Source organism: Podarcis bocagei (assembly GCF_964188305.1).
Source record: "Podarcis bocagei genome assembly, chromosome: 14".
Lineage (NCBI taxonomy): Eukaryota > Metazoa > Chordata > Lepidosauria > Squamata > Lacertidae > Podarcis > Podarcis bocagei.
Window position 1 is genome coordinate 14,776,557 of NC_138139.1, and position 18,861 is coordinate 14,795,417.

The window sequence follows — 18,861 nt, forward strand, 5'->3', positions numbered from 1 at the left end:
AATCTCAACTTGCAGTCCCCCATCCAGTTTAAAACAATACCAACCCTGCTTAGCTTTGTAAATGTGCCAGTAGTTTTATTGCTGCACCACTAAGAGGATACCTTAAGCACAGCCCTCATTGTGGGATGCTGCCTGTTCTGTGAGGAGGGAGGGAGGCATGCAAAAATAGCATCTGGATCTGCTCCAGATACAGTGGTACCTCTGGTTAGAAACTTAATTCGTTCCGGAGGTCCGTTCCTAACCTGAGGTACCACTTTAGCTAATGGGGCCTCCCACTGCCGCCACGCCGCCACTGTGCAATTTCTGTTCTCATCCTGAGGTAAAGTTCTTAACCTGAGGTACTACTTCTGGGTTAGCAGAGTCTGTAACCCGAGGTGTTTGTAACTCGAGGTACCACTGTACATTTTATATCATTTATTTGTTTTTATATTTTAAAATCTGCCTTAGAAGAAAGGCAATATGTAAATGCAACAAATAAACGTGTCATGTTACAATGGTGCATTATCAGAAACACTGACGCCTGGCTACACAAAGCATTCTGCAAGCCTAAGGACTTTATTTTATTTAGCAAAATTTATATACCGCTCGATTGTAGTAAAACCTCTCAGAAGTTTGCCAGAAATTTTGAAAGGATCAATAAAGAAGTTAAAAACAATTAAATTTGTAGATAAATAAAGTTAACCATGAGAGAGATTGAAATATGTCAACACTTACGTGCGTGAATAGGTTCACCTAAACAGAAATGGTTTTAAGCAGGAGCTGGTATTTACTGGCTTGAGTTATGAGTTAAGTCTGCCTCAGGTCAAGTTGCTGTTGAGAAGTTCTTGGCCATTAGGACCCGCGGAAGGGATGGGAGGAAGTCGTGAGATTCAGAGAAATCTCTGTATATGGAAATGTTATGTACTGAAGTTCTCACCCTGGGCCAGCAGGGGGATACTGTAGATAGTTCAGCTCCACATATGCAAATAAGGGATTGAAAGTGACGTTCAGTGATTGGATAGTTACCGAAAGTTATTACAGTTGCGTTGTAGTGGAGCTCTATATAAGCAGGCTGGCTGAACCCTTCAGTTCAGTTCTGTTCTGACCTGTGAATAAACAAGAGCTGTTTGGAGAATCGCTGTGTCGTCTGATGTGTTCACCTACAACTTAACACTGGTGACGAGGATGGGATCGATGGACATCAGAGCACAGCCAGGTGCAGCCACTCTCTGAGCTGAATCACTGAACTGAATCACCGAACGTCACTTTCGATCCCTTATTTGCATATGTGGACCTGAACTATCTACAGTATCCCCCTGCTGGCCCAGGGTGAGAACTTCAGTACATAACAGGAAATGTATTTGGTTTTGTTATAAATCTATCCTTGAAAAATCAAATAAAAACGCTTACCAAAAAAAGAGAAGTTATTGGCCAAGGTTGGTCAATGTAGCTCGTGAAAAAACAGCTTTGTGGCATAGATTGGCAAAGATGCTTAATGTAATGAATGGCTTTCTTATATTACAGATATCTTACAAGTATTTGATCATCGCCCTTGGGCTCCAGCTACATTTTGAAAAGGTATTTTTTTATTTAAAAAAAATCTCTGTTGGTAAAAACTCTGGTGTGAAGCAGGATACAAAGAGTTACTTTGGGCATCATTTTACTACCCATCCTGCTTTTGTCTCATGCAGCGCCGCTTCCGTTCTGCTGCAATCTTGCCGCAAATTGCATTATTCAACTTAATAATAATAATAATAATTTATTATTTATACCCCGCCCATCTGGCTGGGCTTCCCCAGCCACTCTGGGCGGCTTCCAAAAAAATATTAAAATACTGTAATACATCAAACATTAAAAGCTTCCCTTCAGGCTGCCTTCAGGTGTCTTCTAAAAGTCTGGTAGTTGTTGTTCTCTTTGACATCTGGTGGGAGGGCGTTCCACAGGGAGGGTGCCACTACCGAGAAGGCCCTCTGCCTGGTTCCCTGTAACTTGGCTTCTCGCAGTGAGCCGTCCGCTGTGGTGAAATGACATAGCTTATGTAATGTTTGCAAGTGGTCCCAAAATTATGTCATTACATTGTCGTTTTGTTAATAATAATAATAATAATAATAATAATAATAATAATAATTCATTCCCTGCCCATCTGGCTGGGTTTCCCCAACCACTCTGGGTGTCTGCCAAGAGAATATTAATAATAAAAATAAAAAAGCGATAATCTGTGGCAGTTATAGTCCAAAACATCAACAGTCCTCCAAGTTGGTGAAAGCTGCTGCTGCCCAGTGGCCACTTACCAGAGAGTAAGCCCCCCTGAAATGCACTCCGGTGCCCTGAAAATTCACTTTCTGATTCTGGAGGGTCAAATTTCCTTAAAAGAAGGCCGGGCCTTCCCCGCTGGAAAAACTAACACCAATGAAAAATCATGTTTTGGTTTTTCCTTGAGACATTAGATTGTTTCCCAAAACTGGCAGGGGTGGGTGAAAAAAAAATTAATCCCCGGGAGGAATTTCAGTCTGGAAAATGTTGCAGTTATTTGCATGCAGATGTGGGGCCAATGTGCATTTAGAACACTGTATTTTTCCGTGTAAAACTCGCCCCTGTGTATAAGACAACCCCTATTTTGGGGGGGTTCCAAATTAAGAAAATGGGGCGGGGGGTTGCCCCGAGTTGTTGAGCTTTTTGGGGGGGTTGCCATAAGTCGCTCACCCGCCTGGCCAACGCTGACAATCGCATGCATCGCCAAAGCCACAAATCGCCTGACCACTCGCTGCAAGCAGCCGCCAATCACCCGCCCAATTGCCGCAGTGGCTGAAACCAATCGCCCGTCCCCACTCTGCACTATCTGTGTATAAGAAGACCCCCAATTTTAAACATTATTTTATAACAGAAAAACATCATCTTGTACATGGAAAACTATGGTATCCACAATCCAACACAGAGTTTAATGCACTTTGAATACCACCAATTTCAGTGGTTTTAAGTGTACTAGAATCTGTGATGGGCTGGGGCCAGGATGTTCAGGGTCTGGGTGCTGTTTTTTTTTAATTGGGAGTGTGTGCATGCAGACTGTTTGTTCCAGATGGTGATCATGACAAGACAAGTTGCATGTACAGTGGTACCTCGGGTTAAGTACTTAATTCGTTCCAGAGGTCCGTTTTTAACCTGAAACTGTTCTTAACCTGAAGCACCACTTTAGCTAATGGGGCCTCCTGCTGCTGCCACGCCGCCGGAGCACGATTTCTGTTCTTATCCTGAAGCAAAGTTCTTAACCTGAAGCATTATTTCTGGGTTAGTGGAGTCTGTAACCTGAACCGTATGTAACCCGAGGTTCCACTGTATTTCCTGAAGGCTAATAGAGAAGGCCTGCAGGAGCCCTCTGGTGGTCTATCTTAAGAAGTTGAATATATCCGAAGGTCTAGCACTCACTTCATGCATGGGATCAGTGGGAGAATGAATGAACTTTTCTTCAAATCGGAGAATACTCACAGTGCATGTTAGAATATGACAGTTAATGGTGGAATTTTGGACATGTTTAGAAGTACATCCAGAATCGAATTTCATTTCCCTCATCAACAATACAACCTCTTTTATTTAAAAATTAGAAACAAGTCAATTGCTCTCTGTTTCAGACTGCTCATGTTACGTGGAGGAAGGCTTCTTTAACTTACACATGTGCAGGTTTTTTAAAATCTTTATTGAAAGTTCAAAAAGTACATGACTATATGGGCACCAAACATGATGAGACACAAACAAAAAAGAGAAAAGGAAAAAGAGAAACAGAACCCATGAGGAGGGAAAACAAAGGGGGGGACACGCCCAAAATGGTATATTTTACGATGTTGCTATTGTACTTCACCAGATCTTAACCTATTACAGTATTTGTAAGAACAGATTCCAAATATCATTGAATTTGTCCATGGCAAGTCTGTGTTTATATGCAAGTTATTCATATGTTGCAAGTTTGTATAAGTCTTCAATCCAATCGTAGAAGGGAGCCGCATTTTTATTTTCCCAGTTCATCAGGAACAGTCTTTTTGCTGTGGTAAGGGCACCGAGAGTCCTCTCCTGTTGTCCTTTTGTAAGGTTCCATGTGCTGGGTATATAATTCAAGAGGATATTTTGCTCTGTACATGTAAGGTTGTTCCATTCAGTTCTGTTGATGGTTTCAGTTACCTTCTGCCAAAAATCTATCAATATAGGACAGTGAAAAAACATGTTTTAGAGAAGCATTATCCCTATTGCATCTCCAACGCATGTGCAGTTTTTACCAAATTATGACCCCATAGCCTTCCATACATTCAGGGAGGCATCAGTAATTTGAGGAACAGTTAATATCCAAGACAGGAGCCTGCGACCCTCCAGATGTTATTGGATTGCAACTCCTATTGCCTCTAGTTAAAAGATGCCCAACGCCCCAATGGATGATGGGAGTTGTGGTTTAGCAACATCTACAGAGCTGCAGGTTACTCACTGCTTGCCTATACCAACCAGGAGACTCCATGTGATGTATTACACAATAATATGCCTTGTTGTTTATGCAAAGACTTGATCTGAATATTTTACCAGTTACAGTGGTACCTTGGTGTACGAACTTAATCTGTTCCAGAAGTCCATTCTTAAACCAAAGCGTTCTTAAACCAAGGCGTACTTTCCCATAGCAATGGGGGACTCAATTTACAAATGGAACACACTCAACAGGAAGTGAAACGTGTTCTTATTCCAAGGCAAAGTTCACAAAGCAAAACACCTCCTTCCGGGTTTGCAGCGATCTTAATCCAAGTTGTTCATAAACTAAGCTGTTCTCCAACCAAGGTACCACTGTACTGAATCAAGATAAATGCTGATGTAATAGCTCTGATCATGATCTTGGTCCCAAGAAAATCTATAGGATTTGTGTTACTATGTTACTGAGGTTGGCACTTTCTTCTCATACTCAGCGGGTTTAATAACGTAGCTGGAAAGAAGCCACTCTCAATTTGCATTTCCCACGCGCCTGGCACAATTAAATATTACGCAGCTAATTTTGTTTTGTTGTAGATCAAGGGCTTGCCCGAAGCTTTCAGCACTCCTAAAATAGGTTCCAATTATTCCGTTCACACCGTGGAGAAAACTTGGAAGGCTCTGCAAGATTTCCAGGGAGGAAATGCCATCTTCACCTTTCCAAACACACCCGTGAAATGTGCCGGGGCACCGCAAAAGATCATGTACTTGTCAGAGGCGTACATGAGAAAGGTATGCGCTGTCTGCTACTGGAGGCTGGGCAGACTTGATAGATCTGTGTTGTGGCTTGAGCAGATGGCAAGATCTTTGCAATGCAAAAAGGCCAGATCTTCATGTGCACAGATATTATGCTCTTTTAAACTGCTGGGACTCTCAGCCTCTGTTCACAAAAACTTTTTAGCTATTAGGGTGAACTTCTCTCTTCTCTCCTGAGAAAGATGGTGGCAGGGAGGCTGTCCCTTGATTATATTATAAGAAAAAACTGCTCCTTTTCCCTTATGGGGTATTCCAAAGCCCATATAGAGTCCTTAAGTGGTTTCCCTATCGGCATAGCTGTCAACTTACAGAGTTGAAAATAAGGGACCAGCAGCCTCGAAAATAAGGGATCAGCAGCCAAAATAAGGGATTTTCTGGGCACAGGTACGTTCAACTTCTGAGCCCCTCCGAACCAAAGGCAGAAAGCCCAGCCAGCAGCCAAACAAAGCCTCAAGCGGTGGTTCCCACAGCGCAGCAACCTGGCAAAGGGGATGCAGCAAGGAAAACCACCTCTCCACTGGGAAGCGCTGAGCAAAGGCGAGTCCCCAGGCAACGCGGCCAATTTGATCGGCACAAGGCATGCAAGCTCCACCCCCCAGTCGTTCTTAGATTCCTTATTGGATGAGCAATGCAGCCAAGCAACACAGTTGGAGCCTCCCTCCTCCCTGGCCGGCAGGGAGGGAGGGAGAGGAGCTGCTTCCTTTGAAACCTGGGAAATTTAAGGGACGTCATCAATAAGGGACAGCAGTGGGACACGGCACTGGGATAAGGGAGTTTCCCGCCAAATAAGGAACGGTTGACAGCTATGCTTATTGGTAGGAGGAAATAACAGAGGCCAACCAGAGTATATTGAGAAGCAAAGCAGCTAGTAAGCTTGATCTTTATTCAAGGAACTGTTGCAACAGGGTCCCCACTCACCGCACGCTGGAGGGAGAACCCCAAACAATGGTGCGCAAGGCCTTATATAGACTTTTGAAATTGCCCACCCTCTAGCCCAAGACCACCCCCTAAAACATCATACATGCATCACAGAGGGAGGCAGAAATTTGAGTGTTGCTTCTCTCCTGTCTGCCAAGATACCTGATAATTCCCTACTTGGTTGCATTATCTGGGTAGCCTGGCCATTCCTTTGGGATGGTAAATACTTAGTTCCTGAATCTCTTACGCATATTGATAGTGCGCTCAGCTTAACAGCCTTAAATGGCCTCGGTCCTGTATACCTGAAGGAGCGTCTCCACCCCCATCGTTCAGCCCGGACACTGAGGTCCAGCGCCAAGGGCCTTCTGGCGGTTTCCTCATTGTGAGAAGTGATGTTACAGGGAACCAGACAGAGGGCCTTCTCGGTAGTGGCGCCCGCCCTGTGGAATGCCCTCCCTTCAGGTGTGAAGGAAAGAAGAAGAAGAAGAGGAAGAGGAAGAAGAAGAAGAAGAAGAAGAAGAAGAAGAAGAAGTAGAAGAAGGAGGAGGAGGAGGAGGAGGAGTTTGGATTTGATATCCCGCTTTATCACTACCCTAAGGAGTCTCAAAGTGGCTAACATTCTCTTTTCCCTTCCTCCCCCACAACAAACACTCTATGAGGTGAGTGGGGCTGAGAGACTTCAGAGAAGTGTGACTGGTCCAAGGTCACCCAGCACCTGCATGTGGAGGAGCGGAGACGCGAACCCGGTTCCCCAGATTACGAATCTACTGCTCCTAACCTCTACACCACATAAGCAGCTATCTTATCTTTAAGAGACATCTGAAGGCAGCCCTGTTTAGGGGAGTTTTTAATGCTGTATTGTTTTTAACACTTGATTGGAAGCCGCCCAGAGTGGCTGGGGAAACTCAGCCAGATGGGCGGGGTATAAATATATTATTATTATTATTATTATTATTATTATTATTATTATTATTATTATTATTATTAACAGATACTTGCCAAACTGTATTTGGAAAGGGAGGGTTAAGCCCCTACAGTCAAAAAGACCATTGGAAAGCTTTTTCCCATTTCCTTCCTCCTTGCAGAGAAATATTTGAGGTCAATTTGGGAGAGTCAAAATGGTTTCAGGATTGTTCTCCTGTACTATTTCAGACAGGTGGTTTATATACTTACGTATGCGTTTGCCTTGTACATTTATTTTATATTTTAGACCTTAGAATTCTTATAACAATTACGTTGATTCATTAATCACATTTTTTTCCAGCTGTGTCTGCATATATTTGCAAAGGACTAAAGCAATTGTTTTGAAGATAGACGTGCACTTTGCTTTGTAGATGGTGTGAGCGCAATAGTGCGATGTTGAATTCCACCCTTTCCCCAAAAAAGTTGTACTAAATTATGTTGAATTAATTTGATGGATGTTGTAAAAATGCCATTCTGTCTCCTGCTTCTAGTTTGCCACTAGTTTGAACCATTACTTTTGAATTATCCTCTTGGTAGACTGGGAAACGACCGAAAGCCAAAATAATCTTCAATACTGCCCTTGGAGTGATTTTTGGGGTTCAGAAGTATGCTGATGCTCTGCTAGAGATTATCAAATCGAGGGACATTACAGTCAACTACAAATACAACCTCGTTGAAGTTCGAGCTGATAAACAGGAAGCGGTCTTTGAGAACTTGGACAAAAGTGGGGAGACGGAGGTCTATCAGGTCAGCAAAATGAGATTTTTTCAGGTGCATCTATGTACAAAGCGAATTATTGTGACTATTGTGATTTTCCTGTTTGTGACCTGGATTGGTTTCCTGTTTGTTAGAAAAGGTAGGAAATAGTAAATCAAAATGTTGATCAAAGTATGTGATTTGAGAAGGTGAAAATGGTTGATACAGTGAAGAAGTGGGGGGGAAACTTTATAAGGACATTATCTTAATACTAATAATAATAATAATTGCAACAACAACAAATATTATTCATTCCCCACACATCTGGTCGGGTTCCCCAGCCACTCTGGGTGGCTCCCAACAGAATATTAAAAACACGACAACCATCTCTGGGAATTCCTTTTTCCTTTTTTCTTTTTCTTTTTTGAAGTAATTTTTATTGATATGACAAAATAAATCACACAATTAATCTTTTTTTAAAAAACCATCTTAAACTAAAACAAGATTCCTCCGAATCCTGAAATTTCCCTCCTCCCCTCCACAGGTCCTTTATGTATCTTAATCCACCGCATATTAATATTTCCTTCAAATTACGGTTCTCCAAAATATCCAAAGTCTTTATAACACTGCAAGAGTTATTCAAAGCCTGCCAAAGAGTTCAAGTGTTTCCAGTGTTCTTTTAAATATGATCTATATCTGTCCCATTCTCTGTTGAAGTTTTGATCCACCTGATTTCTGATTTTCAAAGTCAATCTACTCCAATAATTTCATCGGCCAGTCTGCTTTTGTTGGCATCTTACTCTCTTTCTGTCGCTGGGCAAGCAACATCCTTGCAGCTGTAGTCGCATAAATGCATCTTAGCCAGGGGAAATTCTCTCTCTCTCATGCTAATCTATAGTATCAGATATTGAAATTGAAATACTTTATTGTCACTTGTACAACTTGTATACGGTGAGATTACACGAGCACCCCAACTCAGCTCTCTTAATTCCCCTCATTCACTGACGCACACCCACCAAACCCTAAAGTCAGTTGCCCTGTTATTATCTTTTTATTCAGCAACCTAACAGCCCACAGATAGAAGCTGTTCTTTACCCTGTTGGTGCGACTAATCCTGCTTCTATATCTTCTGCCTGAGGGCAGGAGATCAAGAAAGTGGCGGCCAGGGTGTGAATCATCCCTGAGAGTTTTCCTCACTCTCCTGAGGCAACGTTCTTCCGCGATGTCATCCAGTGGATTCACGGGACAGCCCATAATATCTTGTGCTGTTTAATATACAGTTGTGCTTGAACTCAGGGCCGCATTTAGGTTTGATGAGGCCCTAAGCTAAGCTAAACTAAGGGACGCGGGTGGCGCTGTGGGTAAAAGCCTCAGCGCCTAGGGCTTGCCGATCAAAAGGTCGGCGGTTCGAATCCCCGCGGCGGGGTGAGCTCCCGTTGCTCGGTCCCAGCGCCTGCCAACCTAGCAGTTCGAAAGCACCCCCGGGTGCAAGTAGATAAATAGGGACCGCTTACTGGCAGGAAGATAAACGGCGTTTCCGTGTGCTGCCCTGGCTCGCCAGATGCGGCTTTGTCACGCTGGCCACGTGACCTGGAAGTGTCTCCGGACAGCACTGGCCCTCGGCCTCTTGAGCGAGATAGGCGCACAACCCTAGAGTCTGTCAAGACTGGCCCGTACGGGCAGGGGTACCTTTACCTTTTTAAGCTACTGAAGGTAATGGGGTCCTTTATATGTCGAGCTGTCCTTTGACAAACAACAAATAGTCACTGTTTTTTGTGTTGAATATATGCTATATGGTGATTTATGGAAATAATAGGTATCTCAAGCCATTTGCACATGTTGCCATGCAACCAGTCCATGCGGAATGTAGGCACCCTATATATAGAAAGGAGCAAACCAGTGATATTTTAGGGAGCAGGTTAACAGGCAGGGCCCATTACTTACATTCTAGGAGCCTACACAACACAAAACACTGTTGCTGGATGAAGGTTTTATTTTATTTGTTTTTTATCTTATATTTTGTAAATGTGCATCCGGTGGTTTTTTTCCTTTAAATTTTTTGCGGGCCCCCAAGAGAGTGGGGCCCTAAGCTATAGCTTGTTTAGCTTATATGTAAATCTGACACTGCTTGAACTCTTTTCTCTTTCTCTGGGTGCAGTACGAAATGCTTCATGTCACACCCCCCATGGGACCCCAAAACGTACTTCTGAACAGTCCGGTTTCAGATGCTGGGGGCTGGGTCGATGTAGACAAGGAGACATTGCAACACAAGAAATACCCAAATGTGTTTGGGATCGGAGACTGCACTAACCTCCCCACTTCAAAGACGGCTGCAGCTGTAGGTAAGAGTGGCTTTTGCAATTCGATAATTCAATGTTAATTCAATGTTAGGGATGCGGGTGGTGCTGTGGTCTAAACCATTGAGCCTAGGGCTTGCCGATCGGAAGGTTGGCGGTTCAAATCCCCGCGACGGGGTGAGCTCCCGTTGCTCGGTCCCTGCTCCTGCCAGCCTAGCAATTTGAAAGCACGCCAGTGCAAGTAGATAAATAGGTACTGCTCGGGCGGGAAGGTAAACGGAGTTTCCGTGCGCTGCTCTGGTTTCGCCAGAAGCGGCTTAGTCATGCTGGCCACATGACCCGGAAGCTGTCTGCGGATAAACTCCGGCTCCCTCAGCCAGTAAAGCGAGATGAGCGCCACAGCCCTAGAGTCGTTCGCAAGTGGACTTAACTGTCAGAAGAAGAAGAAGAGTTTGGATTTGATATCCCGCTTTATCACTACCTGAAGGAGTCTCAAAGCGGCTAACATTCTCCTTTTCCTTCCTTCCTCACAACAAACACTCTGTGAGGTGAGTGGGGCTGAGAGACTTCAGAGAAGTGTGACTAGCCCAAGGTCACCCAGCAGCTGCATGTGGAGGAGCGGGGAAGCGAACCCAGTTCACCAGATTACGAGACTACTGCTCTTAACCACTACACCATACTGGCTCAGGAGTCCTTTACCTTTTTTAAAAAAATATGTGTTAACATAAATACTACATTTAATTCTTATTTGATGTAGCCCTTTTCGCTCTCTTTGCAAACCCCTTTGATATCTGAAGAAAAGCAGTATACAAATACCTGAAATAAATAATAATAGATGCTTGCTGCAAATCTGGCCTTAAACACTGAGTCTTAAGCTTCCTATACTGAAAGAAGCCTTTTATGGATCTGATGTCAGAAAGATCAGAAATAGGATTTTTTAAAAAAATATTATTTGACTGACCATGGGTGCATCTACACACAGGAAAAAAACGCTATTAAAATTAAATCGTTATAACAAAAGGGAAAAAGCGCTATGGAAAAATCACACAGAAATTCTTTTGCTCTCTGGCACCATCTGGTGTTGCATGTTCATAACGCATTCAAAATACTGTTTTTTGACTAATGTAGCTGAGTTAGAATAGATTTAGTCCCTGAGCCTGAGGTTTCCCATACTTGTTCTACTCCAGCCCAATTTTTTCAAGGCCTCAGATATCAGCCTTTCCAGTCTTTGTATCTGAAGCTCCAGTTTTGTTAAACTGGAGATACCAGGGATTAGATCTCAGACCAATTCAGCCAGCTAGCCCTTATTTTTATTCTTATTCATGTTTTTACACTGTATTTTATGCTGCTTTTATAATTAAGTGTTTTAAAAGTGTTTTAAATTTGTTGTTAGCTGCCCTGAGCCCGGTTTTTGAACCAGGAAGGGCAGGGTATAAATAAAATATTATATTATTATTATTATTATTATTATTATTATTATTATTATTATTATTATTATTTCTTCTTCAGGTCTTCTCTGCTCTGCTCCTGAGCTACACAACTGCTCTCTCTAATCTGCCCTACTAAAAGCAAGCATTGGTCTTTAGTCATGCCTTAGAACAAGTTAATAGGACTTATTTACCACTAATTTTAGCTAGACCAGGGTCCATCTATTTTATCACTGACTAAATTATGGTACAAATTAGTGGATATTCTAACAGAGTAAGCTGTGTTGGTCCGTTTGGAAACTGAGACAGAAAAAGAAATTGCAACACAACACCAATTAGAAACTTTGGCAATGAAGTGGTCTGTGAATTGCTTAAATAATAATAAATAAAAACAATAAGAGGCATAGATTGAGAAATGTTTCAAGGGGTAGCACTTAAAAATAGAATTTTATTTTTAGACTCTAGTGTTCCTATTTCGGGAAGAAAAACGTTGCGGCACTAATGTAAACAAACCATTATCTCTTCTATAGCTGGCCAGTGTGGTGTGCTTGATAAAACCATTTCTTGCGTAATGAAGGGCAAGCCTCCAGCTAAAAAGGTAAGTTAGTTAATTCAACTAATTGGTCATTAAATGGGTAGTATTATCACTTCGAATCAAGAATTATATTTTTAATAAATATCCCATGGGCAATGACTTAAGTTTTGTAACATATTTTGAGGCAGTATTCTTTAACTTATTAAAGATCGGAAAGTTTCTCGCCCAAATTCAAAACGCCTTGTTCACAGGTCGTCCTCAAAGCATTGTGCGGGCAGGGATATTTAAGTTGCATTAAAAAAAAAATGATGTAAAAAGCTGTTCCTAGTTATCAGGGACAGACAGTCACCAGCGCATAACTCCAGTGTTCTAAAGTTTGCGCTAGTTATATTTCAAAAAATAAAAACCAGGACACCCCAAAAGTTGTTGAGGTTTTTAAAGGAAGCCCCCAAAATTGTTGACCTTTTTCAGCAAAAGCTAAAAGAACTTTTGTGGCATTTTGGGTACGATTTCACCCCCGTTGCCAGTTTTCAATGATATTTGCCCAATTTATGAAAAATAATATAAGACGCCATTTTCAGAGGTGAATTCCAGGACATATCCTGAAAAATCAGGACGTAGGGCAGCCCCACTCTTAATAATGTGGGTCCAGAATATTTTAAGGACCGCCTAATCTCTTATATCCCTGCCCTATCACAGAGTTCTTTGGCGAAGGCACAGCTAATATCCACCAGGGTCTGTACAATGAGTATTGTGGGCCCAATATTTTGGAGTTCCCTTCCAATTCAGGTCAGACTGAACTTTCAGTGCCAACTGAAGACTTTTTAAGAAAAAACCCAGCAAGCATTTTAATTATAGCTTGATTTTATATTTTCAAATTATTATTATTTTACCTTTGTAAACCAGTTAAGAGACTATTGAGAGATAAGTGGTATATAAATGGTTTTAAGAAAATCTCTCTCCATCTATCTGGCAACACAAGTATTGGCAAATGATATTTCCTAGTAATATGATGTGAGGAGCAGTGGAGTAGCGTGGGGGGTGCAGGGGGCCCCCGGCTGCACTGGGCGCAACATCTGGGGGTTAAGGGGTGCAAATCCACGGGTTAGGGGGCGCAAATTACTTGCCTTGCCCCGGGTGCTGACAACCCACGCTACGCCACTGGTGAGGAGCCCCCAATTAGGAGCATTAAATTAATCCATTTAATTAAAACAAGGTTCCATTCTTCTGCTGCTCTGCTATCATGGCCCAACTGCATTTCGTAAACACCACCCCAGATTTATTTATTTATTCATTCATTTATTCATTCATTCATTCATACTGGCAATACAAGAACAGGTATAACTTGTGCCTATGCTTTTCACAAGGTTGGATTCTTGCATTTTCTGGAAAAATAACATCCCATAAATTTATTTATGGGTTTTTCTGCAATGTTAATTGTTTAATACTGCTAACATACAGCAGCAGGCAAGAGAACTTCCAAATTGCCATTATATCCCTGCTTTTGGACGTAAGCCAAGCCAGTAGAAAAAGACAAAACATCATAATTAGAACTGCATACTGGGGAGGTATACTCTCTCTTTGCATCTTTATTTTAAATTTTATTTTGACAAATTAATAGTAATACAGTGGTGCCCCGCAAGACGTATGCCTCGCAAGACGGAAAACTCGCTAGACGAAAGAGTTTTCTGTTTTGGAGGTGCTTCGCAAAATGAATCTCCTATGGACTTGCTTCGCAAGACGAAAATGTCTTGCGAGTTCCTGCGGTTTTTCCCCCTCCCCCCTTTTTCTAAGCCGCTTATCAGCTAATGCGATAAGCCGATAAGCCGCTAAAAGCCGCTAATAGCGCTAATCTGCTAATCCGTCAATGGGCTTGCTTCGCAAGACGAAAAAACCGCTAGGCGAAGAGACTCTCAGAACGGATTCTTTTCGTCTTGCGAGGCACCACTGTAAATAAATAAGCATAAAAATGTGCATCCCACTACTGAGACCATTCCATTGTAACTAAGCAACCTCCCCAAATTTCAGCATCTCTTGCAGTGGTTTGACCCCTTTCCATTTTAACAGTACAAATTCTACAAACACCCTCCATATCTCCTCAAAATAATTTCTGAATATTCTGTTTTGCCTTAATGGCACATGTTAATTTATCATTAATAGCTATATCCCACACCTCTTTATACCATACTTCCATTCTGTATTCTGCTTGCCCCTTCAACTTCTTCGCTATAATAATTCGTGCAGCTGTCAATAAATTTGTGAACAAGTCCTTCATAGCCTGTGAACCTTCCACCCCATCATAAATTGATAATAATGCTATTTCTGGACTTTTGGTCAGCTTTAACCCAGTGGTTTCTGTTGTCTCCTTAAACACCCTTTGCCCCCAAAAATTGTACGTTTACACCCCCACCACATGTGAACATAATTCCTTGTTTCCTGGCATCCCCTCCAGCATAACACCGAATATTCCTTGTTTATTTGATTTAATCTGACTACATTAAGTACCATCTCCAAACTAATTTTTAATAATTTATATACCATGTTGTATGAAAGAGGTAAAGAGATAGTATTACACAACGGCTTTTTTAAAAAAGATATTTATTAAGTTTTCACAGATTATAAAATACAAACAAACAAACACAAAAACAAACAAACAAGTATAATTTTAAAACCTTATTTTCTTAAAACTTACTTCACCGACCTCCTCATACCTCCCCTTTCTGCATTCCAATTTCAAATTTAATTCAGCAAATCCTCACCCTTAATTTTATCTAGTTGTATTCTTTTCTTTTCTTTTAACTTAATCTTTACAGCTGTAATCCACTTACTTTCTATAATCATAACATTTTAACACTCATTAATTTTGCAATATTTCTTAAGATAGATTTTAAATTTCTTCTTCCGACGTCTCTTTCCTCTGGTCTCGGATTCTGCCAGTCATTTCCGCCAGTCCCATGTAGTCTATCACCTTCATCTGCCATTCTTCCAGAGTGGGTAGATCTTGTGTCTTCCAATACTTTGCTATGAGTATTCTTGCTGCTGTTGTAGCGTACATAAAAAATGTTCTATCTTTCTTTGACACCAATTGGCCGACAATGCCCAAGAGAAAGGCCTCTGGTTTCTTAGGGAAGGTACATTTAAGTACCTTTTTCATTTCATTATATATCATTTCCCAGAAGTCCTTAATCTTTGGGCACGTCCACCAAAGGTGGAAGAAAGTACCTTCAGTTTCTTTACATTTCCAACATTTATTATCAGGCAAGTGGTATATTTTTGCGAGCTTGACTGGGGTCATGTACCACCTATAAATCATTTTCATAATATTTTCCTTTAAGGCATTACATGCCACGAATTTCATACCGGTGGTCCACAACTGTTCCCAGTCAGCAAACATAATGTTATGACCAATATCTTGTGCCCACTTTATCATAGCTGATTTCACTGTTTCATCTTGTGTATTCCATTTCAACAGCAAGTTGTACATTCTGAATTACACAAAGACTATTAGTCGTACCTTGGTTTTCAAACAGCCTGGGTCTTGAACGTTTTGGCTCCCAAACACCCCAGACCCGGAAGTGAGTGTTCGGTTCTTTTCAAAGCCAAGCGTCCAATGGGGCTTTCAATTGGCTGCAGGAGCTTCTTTGGTTTTTGAACATTTCGGAAGTCGAACAAACCTCTGGAACAGATTCCGTTCGACTTCCAAGGTACGACTGTATTTTACATAAGCCAGGCATATCCAGGTCCGTTTGGGGGGCTAATCTGGCCTGTTAGCCGGTTTAATCTGGCCCCTGTGGCAGTATATGTCCTGAGGTAAAATCCTTTAAAAAGCTCAACAGCTTCAATCCTAAAAAAAGGTTAAAAACTTAGGTCCGCCCTCACGGCCCTTCACTTCATCGAATCTGGCCCTCGACATAAGCAGACCGGAGGGATCCTTTGGGGGTTGGGGAAACCTGAGAAATTGTTTTGCAATATTCAAGTGAAGTTTATTTGGTTCCATTATGTAAAATGTACACCACAAAATCTTTTATAGTATGATGGATACACATCCTGTCCCCTGGTAACCAACTACAACCGTGCGATCCTGGCAGAATTTGATTACAGCGCGCAGCCTTTAGAAACGTTTCCTTTTGACCAGAGCAAGGAGCGGCTGACAAGTTTTCACATGAAAGCTGATCTCATGCCTTTCCTTTACTGGCATGGGCTATTGAAGTAAGTATCCCTTGTGTCTATAAGCCAAACTAACTTGCGCGGGTTTTGGAAAAATTGACCGAGGTAAAATGCAAGGGCACTTTTTGCGGCACAGGTTTGTGCAGTGCGGCAAACCAGGTGCACATTTCTTAACTGCACAGGTAGGTTTTTGTCTGAACGGTGAATGTCTAAAATAAAAGCCATTTGGACCGTCATAGAGAAAATTTAACATCTTATATTGGGGGAGGAATTAAAGATGCAGTTATGTGTTTCAAAGACGGTTTGATAGAGGGAAGTTCTATACGTGCTATCAGTTTAATGCCGAAGTACACAAAACAAGCAAAAGGGACGCGGGTGGTGCTGTGGGTTAAACCACAGAGCCTAGGACTTGCCGATCAGAAGGTCGGCGGTTCAAATCTCTGCGATGGGGTGAGCTCCCGTTGCTCGGTCCCTGCTCCTGCCAACCTAGCAGTTCAAAAGCACATCAAAGTGCAAGTAGATTAATAGGTACCACTCTGGCGGGAAGGTAAACGGCGTTTCCGTGCGCTGCTCTGGTTCACCAGAAGCGGCTAAGTCATGCTGGCCACATGACCCAGAAGCTGTACGCCGGCTCCCTCGGCCAATAAAGCAAGATGAGCGCCGCAACCCGAGTCGGCCATGACTGGACCTAATGGTCAGGGGTCCCTTTACCTTTACTTTACACCAAACAAGCACTTTAAATTTTAAAAAGTTTAGCGATCTGCCGTTCCAAATGGTTTGACGCAGCTTTCGACTTACATAGCTGCAGAGAGGGAAATTTGACTTGCAAAGTTCATTTTTCAGAGGGATAGCTTTAACTGCAGTCCTAACGCCTGGGTTGGCCATAGTGAGGCTTGACACAACCATCGCACCAATTTAGGGTCATAAGAGTCTATTGGATCACACCAGTGCCCTCATCTTGTCCAGAATCTGGACAACTTGCTGCCCATCGGAAGCCCACAAACAGAACCACCTCCTAGGAGAAGCTGCCATTTCCAGCAGTTAGGTATTCAGATCCTCAATCAATTTATTTTATCCTCTTTGAAAGAGATCCAAGTTGGAAGCCATCCATCTCTTGTACGCAAGGCAGGGGAGCAGGGAAGAATGGCCCTTTACTGAGCCATCTCTCAGGCTGCTGCAGCAAAGATGCCCATTACTGTCAAAGGACAGCAACTCTCATGCCAACCCCAGAAATCCCCAATTTCATGGGCTTCTGCCTGCCTGTTTGGGTGGGTACACCCAGTGGCACTCCCTGACAGTGGAGCTCAACTATAGTAAACAAAGTTATACGTGCACTCGTACATTGGAAGTCGAATGGAATCTGTTCCGGAAGTCCACTCAACTTCCAAAACCTTTGGAAACCAAAGCACGGCTTCTGATTTGCTGCAGGCAGCCCCTGCAGCCAATCGGAAGCAGTGTCGGATGTTCAGGTTCTAAAGAACGTTTGCAAACCGGAACTCTCGCTTCTGGGTTTGCAGTGTTTGGGAGGCAAAACGTCTGATTACCAAGGCGTTCGGGATCCAAGGCACGGCTGTATTTCATTTCATTGTCCTAAAGAAAGTGTTTTTGGTAAGTAATGTGTATTTAAAAACAAACACAGGTATTATAGTCCCCCCACATTTTTGAAAAAACACCGATTTTCCCCTTGGTTTCCAAATTTTACATCTCAGATTAAACACAAGCTATATGAATGCGGGTGGAGCTGTGGGTTAAACCACAGAGCCTAGGAATTGCAAATCAGAAGGTTGGTGGTTTGAATCCCTGCGATGGTGTGAGCTCCTGTTGCTCGGTCCCTGCTCCTGCCAACCTAGCAGTTCGAAAGCACGTCAAAGTGCAAGTAGATAAATAGGTGGGGAGGTCAACGGCGTTTCCGTGCGCTGCTCTGGTTCGCCAGAAGCAGCTTAGTCATGCTGGCCACATGACCCAGAAGCTGTACGCCGGCTCCCTCAGCCAATAAAGCGAGATGAGCACCGCAACCCCAGAGTCGGTCACGACTGGACCTAATGGTCAGGGGTCCCTTTACCTTTACCATATGAACAAGTCATCAGTGCATCAAATAGCAACCATTTCAATTTATATTCTGTAATGCCAGTTACATAGCTTACGCAAATATGAGAAGGGAATCTTGATTGTAAGGAAAGCACCAATATTAAATACAAAGGGGTTTTTTTTGGTGAATAGGATGATAAAGCTTGAAGTGGTCTTTATCCCAGTTCTAACCCTTGAAATATTTCTTCTAGGGGATACTGGGGAGGTCCAGCTCCGATACGAAAGCTGCTACACCTAGGGTTGAAGTAGCTGCCAGTCCTTTTGTACCTGCTATGAACCACAAAAGTACGACCACAGCTTTAAAAGGTATACAGCAAGATATAGAAACAGATGTCCTGTGCAGTATATCAATAAAATTTTCTGAGCAGAGACTAGAGCTTCAGACTCATAAATACTTGGATTTTATGTATTATTTTTAAAGCAAATAAACTTGGTACTTTTCAATGTCTTTGTAGGTCCTGAATCTACATTTTAAAGAAAACTTTATCCAGCTAGTAAATGCACCATCCAGCATAGTGTAGCAACAGCTGCATTTTTA

The 18,861-nt window shown here is 42.4% G+C and overlaps 1 protein-coding gene across 2 annotated transcripts in view; it reads left to right on the forward strand.

Moving 5' to 3' along the window:
• Nucleotides 1-18,694, forward strand: part of SQOR (sulfide quinone oxidoreductase) — a 37,337-nt gene extending 18,643 nt beyond the window's left edge. For both annotated transcript variants that reach the window (XM_081170059.1, XM_081170060.1), the window contains exons 4-10: nucleotides 1,504-1,557; nucleotides 5,014-5,208; nucleotides 7,651-7,860; nucleotides 9,968-10,151; nucleotides 12,064-12,131; nucleotides 16,099-16,277; nucleotides 18,515-18,694. In XM_081170059.1, the coding sequence (XP_081026185.1) occupies nucleotides 1,504-1,557; nucleotides 5,014-5,208; nucleotides 7,651-7,860; nucleotides 9,968-10,151; nucleotides 12,064-12,131; nucleotides 16,099-16,277; nucleotides 18,515-18,572 (948 nt within the window). In that variant the 3' untranslated portion in view covers nucleotides 18,573-18,694. The remainder of the gene's footprint in view (nucleotides 1-1,503; nucleotides 1,558-5,013; nucleotides 5,209-7,650; nucleotides 7,861-9,967; nucleotides 10,152-12,063; nucleotides 12,132-16,098; nucleotides 16,278-18,514) is intronic.
• The last annotated feature ends 167 nt before the right edge of the window (nucleotides 18,695-18,861 follow it).